Source organism: Myxocyprinus asiaticus, chromosome 27 (assembly GCF_019703515.2).
Source record: "Myxocyprinus asiaticus isolate MX2 ecotype Aquarium Trade chromosome 27, UBuf_Myxa_2, whole genome shotgun sequence".
NCBI lineage: Eukaryota > Metazoa > Chordata > Actinopteri > Cypriniformes > Catostomidae > Myxocyprinus > Myxocyprinus asiaticus.
Window position 1 is genome coordinate 43,701,965 of NC_059370.1, and position 8,490 is coordinate 43,710,454.

Below are 8,490 nucleotides of genomic sequence, written 5' to 3' on the forward strand. Positions count from 1 at the left end.
TAAAAATAGCAATTAATATTATTTAATATGTAAAACTATAGGCTTTGATGTGTCACTTTAAATATCAGTTGTGACGAAAGCAAAGGGAAAAAAAGGTCTAAGGACCTGGTTTCAGCACCTTGGACAGCGCAACAGAAACATCCTTTCACAGCGCTGATTTGCCCATAACCCAAAGTCTCAGAATTATTTGAGAATAAAAATAAAAATAGAAACATTTCACGCCTCAAACAAACCACACAAATAAACAGGTAAAACACACTAATAAATAGGTAAATATATCAGTTTCAGTACAGAAACCCCTTTGCAGTGTATATTTCTCTTATTTTCTAAAAGCGAAGGATGCAACTGCAAAGCAGTGAAGCGTTTTAAAAAACAGAACTCTTAAATAGGAAACCTCACCTGATCATGGAACTCTTCACTGGTCAGTTTGTCTCTCTGCGCATGCGGGAGTGTCTGTGTTCCACTGGTGTCCAGACTAATGATGCTCTCACTGCAAGGTCTGACGTATTTCAGATCACTCTTTCTGGAGTCAGTGGTTCTGCAAACCTCATAATTGTACACGTGCTGTAAAGTTCCTGTGCCCCCTACGTCTGCGTAAAGAGGCGGATAATACGGAATAACTGGCAGATTCGCTCCAGATTTGTAATACATCCTCTCACGTCTCCATCTGTAGCATTTGACTGACAGTATGGCTATGATAGACACGATAAAGAGAAAGGAAACTACAGCCAAGGCCAAGACCAGATAAAAAGTCAGGTTGTCGTTGTATTCCTTGTCGTGCGTAAAGTCAGTGAACTCCGAGAGCACTTCAGGGAAGCTGTCCGCCACCGCCACGTTCACATTGACTGTAGCTGAACGAGAGGGCTGCCCGTTGTCCTCCACTACAACAGTGAGCCTTTGTTTCACAGCATCTTTATCTGTCACTTGACGTACAGTTCTTATTTCTCCATTCTGTAAGCCCACTTCAAACAGCGCCCTGTCTGTGGCTTTCTGCAGTTTATATGAGAGCCAGGCATTCTGTCCAGAGTCCACATCAACAGCCACCACTTTAGTGACCAGATAACCCACATCTGCCGAACGAGGCACTATTTCAGCCACCACAGAAGCACCAGACTGGACCGGATACAGAACCTGAGGCGCGTTGTCATTCTGGTCCTGAATAATTATTTTCACACTCACGTTGCTGCTGAGAGGAGGGGAACCTCCGTCTTGCGCTTTTACGCAGAACTGAAAATCTTTGATCTGCTCGTAATCGAAAGATCGCACTACATGTATGACTCCACTATCAGCACTAACGGACACCAACGAGGAGACGGGCACTCCGTTAACCGACGAGTCCTCCAGTATGTAAGACACACGGGCATTCTGGTTAAAATCTGCGTCTCTGGCTCTGACGGTGAATATGGAAAGACCCGGTGTGTTGTTTTCTTGAACAGAGGCCTCATATGAGCTCTTGTCAAAGACAGGCGCGTTATCATTCACATCTGATATCTGTAAGGAGAGAGTGACGCTGCTGGAGAGAGAGGGCACGCCCTCATCAGCGCACGTCACGCTGATGTTATACTCAGACTCTCTCTCCCGATCTAAATCACCATCTGTGACTAAACTGAAGAAATTAGAAGTGGTCGTCATTAAAGCGAATGGATAATTTTCATTAATAAAGCACTGTACCTTGCCATTATCATTAGAATCCAAGTCTTGTGTGTTTATAACAGTAACAACAGTGCCAGGTTTAAAATCTTCTGATAGCATAGCTGACTTTGACATAATATTGATTACTGGTTTATTATCATTGACATCTAAAACGTCGATCATTATTTTACTTGAATCTGATAGACCACCATGATCACTCGCTCTAACATTAATCTGATAGTGTCTGGCTTTTTCGTAATCGATAACACCAACTATTCTCAATTCACCATTTTGACTGTTTATTTCAAACGTTTCAGGGACACCGTCGTGAGTATTGGTAACTGAGTAAACAATTTTACCGTTTGTGCTCTGATCCGCATCAGAGGCTTCGACTCTCATGACGACAGTCCCTTTCGGCGAATTCTCTGTGACAGTGGCTTTATATACAGAATGTGTGAAAACAGGTGCATTGTCATTTACATCAAGCACTTTAATACGTATCTGTGATGTTCCAGAAAGATGCGGATCACCTCCATCAACTGCTGTCAAAACTAAAGCAATATGTTCCTGTTTCTCTCGATCTAGAGGTTTTTGTAAGACCATCTCAACCGCTTTCCTACCATCTGCCTGACTATGCAGTTTTAATGCAAAATGTTCGCTAGATGAAAGTGCGTAGCTTTGGATATCATTCGTCCCAACATCTAGATCCACGGCTTGCTCTATATAAAATTTCGCCCCATTTACGGCAGATTCACTAATTTCAAAATAGGTTTCTGGCTTACTGAAATAAGGGGCATTATCATTGATATCGGTTACCTCAGCAGTGATGTGGTAAAATTCGATAGGATTTTCAAGAATAATCTGAAAATGTAGTGCGCAAGGCGTTGTCTGTCCGCATAGCGCCTCTCGGTCTATTCTCTCTTTGATAAGGAGGACTCCTCTTTCTTTATTCAGCTCGATGTATTCAGCGCTGTCTCCTGTATAAATACGGGCTTTACCCGATTTCAGCCTCTTTAAATCTAAACCCAAATCCTGCGCTATGTTACCGACTAAAGAGCCTTTCGCCATTTCCTCAGGAATGGAGTAACTGACCTGCCCGAGAGCTGAACTGAGAGAGAGAAACCAAATAAACAGCAGTACTTGCCGCGCCATTGTTCTGTCCGACATTTTCCAGAAGACCACAAAAGGAAGATTAAGGTTGAATCCAACTAAATAAATCCAGAAAACCATCTGGAAATCATTCATATATCCAAAGTCAAAATCATTAAATAAAACGCCAGTAAATCCAAGAAAGAGGTCTTAAATTCGCTCTCTCCGTGATTTGCGTTATCTCTCCTCCTCTTCAGACTGTGTGCTCAGCTTCCGTCTCTCTCTCTAATAATATGGAGATGATGGGGGTGGAACTGCTGCAAATCTGCTCTCTAAACTGTCACACACTGACCAACAGCGGCACTCTGAGTCCAATTTCATGAACTACAGATATATTAAAATAAATCCACAGCCAACTCAGTATCAGACATGATTGAGAAACAAATGTGTAGGCTACTGTACTGAGTTTTGAATAATGAAAACATCAAATGTATATTAAAATACAAATATATATTAAAGAAAATGACTGTATTACTTTGTGAAAATATCAAACATTTAAATAAATAAATAAAAAAAAAATACAAAAATAAAAGTATTTTGCTTTTGCTCAGTTATTTGATCTGGTCTTATTCGTGTGTGTGTGTGTGCTGATCTGAGAGACACAGAGAAAAAGAAGTAAATCAATTATCCTCATGAAAATATCTACATATAAATGCGTGTACAATTTAAAGTTGCACAAAAAGTGAGACTGAAAAGTTCAGGAATGGCCCAATAAGATCCTCTGCATTACAGAGATAAATAGGGGAATGCAGGGAAATGAAGGCGAGACTGCATTTCAGCACCATGGTCAGGGAAGAAAAGCGGAGACCCAGACTAAAGCTGCGTTTAATTCACTTCAATACAAAGACAGATCGAAGATGTCCAAGAAAAAAAGACCAAAATGAACAAACATTACTTATTAATACCATCATATTGTAAAAAGGTTAACACTGGACACTGAATCGCAAGTAGCAGCAAGATGACTGAAGAGTTTTAAGAGAAACTGACTAAACATAAGCAAATGAACTTCTACTAAACTTTTCTCAGTCCTACTACAAGAAATTACAAATAAAATATTTTCTGAAAATCAATCATCTAGAATATATATATATATATATATATATATATATATATATATATATATATATATATATATATGTGTGTGTGTGTGTGTGTGTGTGTGTGTGTGTGTGTGTGTTTTGCAGCAGCAGCAAGGTAGAGATGTGACTTGTCGAATGCAGTGCTAAAAAAAAAACTTCTTAAAATCAACATCTTAATATAATAATAGAATAAAGTACATCGGCATAAGTTGAAGTGCTACTCCTAATACTAATAAAAAACTAAGAAAAAAACCAGTGAAAAATATTAGTGTCAGAAATAAAAAAAATAAAAAATTAATAATAATTTCAAATATCTTTCCTTTCTAATTCCAAATAATTATGATTTATGTAAGGCCATGAAAAACGCCCAGTTTATCAAAACAACACTATTGTGTATTGAGGGAGTAAACTTCTTCACTATAAGTTAAATATGAAGTCAAGTTGAAAATTATGTAATTTGTTTAATTGAATGATAAGACGCGGGAAAAAAAAGAAAAAAAAGAAAGAAAATTACTTATGAGAAACAACGAAATTGTATTGCTTAAATGAGGCATGAACAATAATTCTCACCTGATCAAAATCTTCATTGGTCAGTTTGTCTCTCTGCGCATGCGGGAGTGTCTGTGTTCCACTGGTGTCCAGACTAATGATGCTCTCACTGCAAGGTCTGACGTATTTCAGATCACTCTTTCTGGAGTCAGTGGTTCTGCAAACCTCATAATTGTACACGTGCTGTAAAGTTCCTGTGCCCCCTACGTCTGCGTAAAGAGGCGGATAGTACGGAATAACTGGCAGATTCGCTCCAGATTTGTAATACATCCTCTCACGTCTCCATCTGTAGCATTTGACTGACAGTATGGCTATGATAGACACGATAAAGAGAAAGGAAACTACAGCCAAGGCCAAGACGAGATATAAAGTCAGGTTGTCGTTGTATTCCTTGTCGTGCGTAAAGTCAGTGAACTCCGAGAGCACTTCAGGGAAGCTGTCCGCCACCGCCACGTTCACATTGACTGTAGCTGAACGAGAGGGCTGCCCGTTGTCCTCCACTACAACAGTGAGCCTTTGTTTCACAGCATCTTTATCTGTCACTTGACGTACAGTTCTTATTTCCCCATTCTGTAAGCCCACTTCAAACAGCGCCCTGTCTGTGGCTTTCTGCAGTTTATATGAGAGCCAGGCATTCTGTCCAGAGTCCACATCAACAGCCACCACTTTAGTGACCAGATAACCCACATCTGCCGAACGAGGCACTATTTCAGCCACCACAGAAGCACCAGACTGGACCGGATACAGAACCTGAGGCGCGTTGTCATTCTGGTCCTGTATAATTATTTTCACACTCACGTTGCTGCTGAGAGGAGGGGAACCTCCGTCCTGCGCTTTTACGCGGAACGGGAAATCTTTGATTTGCTCGTAATCGAAAGATCGCACTGCATGTATGACTCCACTATCAGCACTAACGGACACCAACGAGGAGACGGGCACTCCGTTAACCGAGGAGTCCTCCAGTATGTAAGACACACGGGCATTCTGGTTAAAATCTGCGTCTCTGGCTCTGACTGTGAATATGGAAAGACCCGGTGTGTTGTTTTCTTGAACAGAGGCCTCATATGAGCTCTTGTCAAAGACAGGCGCGTTATCATTCACATCTGATATCTGTAAGGAGAGAGTGACGCTGCTGGAGAGAGAGGGCACGCCCTCATCAGCGCACGTCACACTGATGTTATACTCAGACTCTCTCTCCCGATCTAAATCACCATCTGTGACTAAACTGAAGAAATTATTCGTGGTCGACTTCAGTGTAAAAGGAATATTCTCATTCATTGAACAGTAAATTTGTCCGTTTTCACCCGCATCTGGGTCTTGCACGTTTATCACAGTTACAACAGTCCCAGAATCAGAATCTTCTGATAAGGTGGTTAATTTTGACATTATGCTGATGATTGGCTTATTGTCATTTATATCAATCACATCCACATCGATTTTACAAGAATCAGTCAGGCCCCCTTCATCGCTCGCCTGTACATGAATTTGATAATGGCGAGCTTTCTCGTAATCTACATTCCCCGTTACTCTGACCTCACCGTTTGTTTTATTAATTTTAAACCATTCAGGAACATCGTCGAGGGTATTAGTGATTGAATATTTTATTTTGCCGTTAAAGCCCTCGTCCATATCAGTAGCACTTACGGTCGTTAAAACTGTACCTTCGAGAGCGCTCTCTTTAATACTCGCTTTGTATATTTTCTGCGTAAAAACAGGCGCGTTGTCGTTTGCATCTAAAATGGTAATGTGTATCTGCGCAGTACCAGACAATTGTGGATCACCTCCATCTATCGCTGTCAAAACCAGAGACAAAAGCTCCTGCTTTTCACGATCGAGGGTTTTTTGAAGAACCATTTCAACTATCTTACTGCCATCTGGCTGATTTTGTAATCTTAATGAAAAATGATCTGTTGGCTTTAGTAAATAAGTCTGCAGACCATTTATTCCAACGTCTAAATCCATCGCTCTCTCTAAAACAAACACAGCCCCAGTTACAGCCGACTCACTGATTCTGAATTTCATTTCAGCACTTTTAAAAGAGGGTGAATGGTCATTTACATCTGTTACTTCAACGTTAACGGAGTAAAACTCTATTGGATTTTCAAGAATAATCTGTAGATGTAGTGCGCAAGGCGTTGTCTGTCCGCATAGCGCCTCTCGGTCTATTCTCTCTTTGATAAGGAGGACTCCTCTTTCTTTATTCAGCTCGATGTATTCAGCGCTGTCTCCTGTATAAATACGGGCTTTACCCGATTTCAGTCTCTTTAAATCTAAACCCAAATCCTGCGCTATGTTACCGACTAAAGAGCCTTTCGCCATTTCCTCAGGAATGGAGTAACTGACCTGCCCGAGAGATGAACTGAGAGAGAGAAACCAAATAAACAGCAGTACTTGCCGCGCCATTGTTCTGTCCGACATTTTCCAGAAGACCACAACACGAAGATTAAGGTTGAATCCTACTAAATAAATCCAGATAACTTGCAGGAAATCATGTACTTCTCCAAAGCAAGAAGAACTAAAACAACAGACTGCAACTCCAAGGAAAATACATTTAAATTCGCTCTCTCCGTGATTTGCGTTATCTCTCCTCCTCTTCAGACTGTGTGCTCAGCTTCCGTCTCTCTCTCTAATAATATGGAGATGATGGGGGTGGAACTGCTGCAAATCTGCTCTCTAAACTGTCACACACTGACCAACAGCGGCACTCTGAGTCCATTCTAATGAACTACAGATATATTAAAATAAATCCACAGCCAATTCAGTATCATACATGATTGAGAAACAAATGTGTAGGCTACTGCACTGAGTTTTGAATAATGAAAACATCAAATGTATATTAAAATACAAATATATATTAAAGAAAATGACTGTATTACTTTGTGAAAATATCAAACATTTAAATAAATAAATAAAAAAATACAAAAATAAAAGTATTTTGCTTTTGCTCAGTTATTTGATCTGGTCTTATTCGTGTGTGTGTGTGTGCTGATCTGAGAGACACAGAGAAAAAGAAGTAAATCAATTATCCTCATGAAAATATCTACATATAAATGCGTGTACAATTTAAAGTTGCACAAAAAGTGAGACTGAAAAGTTCAGGAATGGCCCCATAAGATCCTCTGCATTACAGAGATAAATAGGGGAATGCAGGGAAATGAAGGCGAGACTGCATTTCAGCACCATGGTCAGGGAAGAAAAGCGGAGACCCAGACTAAAGCTGCGTTTAATTCATTTCAATACAAAGACAGATCGAAGATGTCCAAGAAAAAAAGACCAAAATGAGCAAACATTACTTATTAATACCATCATATTGTAAAAAGGTTAACACTGGACACTGAATCGCAAGTAGCAGCAAGATGATTGAAGAGTTTTAAGAGAAACTGACTAAACATAAGCAAATGAACTTCTACTAAACTTTTCTCAGTCCTACTACAAGAAATTACAAATAAAATATTTTCTGAAAATCAATCATCTAGAATATATATATATATATATATATATGTGTGTGTGTGTGTGTGTGTGTGTGTTTGTGTGTGTGTGTGTTTTTGCAGCAGCAGCAAGGTAGAGATGTGACTTGTCGAAGTGCAGTGCTAAAAAAAACTTCTTAAAATCAACATCTTAATATAATAATAGAATAAAGTACAACGGCATAAGTTGAAGTGCTACTCCTAATACTAATAAAAAACTAAGAAAAAAAACTAAGAAAAATATTAGTGTCAGAAATAAAATAAAAAAAATAATAATAATAATAATTTCAAATATTTTTCCTTTCTCATTCCAAATAATTATGATTTATGTAAGGCCATGAAAAATGCCCAGTTTATCAAAACAACACTATTGTGTATTGAGGGAGTAAACTTCTTCACTATAAGCTAAATATGAAGTCAAGTTGAAAATTATGTAATTTGTTTAATTGAATGATAAGACGCGATTCAGTCATAACAATGGTCAGCGACCGTGTCAATGGTTCAATCAGAAAAAAAATAATAAAAAAAAATACATTAATTATGAGAATCAACTAAATTGTATTGCTTAAAATAGGTATGAACAATAATTCTCACCTGATCAAAATCTTCGTTGG

At 39.0% G+C, this 8,490-nt stretch overlaps 1 protein-coding gene across 1 annotated transcript; it reads right to left on the reverse strand.

Moving 5' to 3' along the window:
* Positions 1–381: 381 nt before the first annotated feature.
* On the reverse strand, positions 382–2,784 carry LOC127417852 (protocadherin beta-16-like). The gene has a single exon (XM_051658087.1). It carries the CDS (start codon positions 2,782–2,784, stop codon positions 382–384), a length of 2,403 nt encoding a protein of 800 aa, XP_051514047.1.
* Positions 2,785–8,490: the final 5,706 nt, after the last annotated feature.

Coding starts and splice junctions, on each gene's coding strand:
- LOC127417852 (XM_051658087.1), bottom strand. CDS start 2,784: ATGGCGCGGCAAGTACTGCTGTTTATTTGGTTTCTCTCTCTCAGTTCA.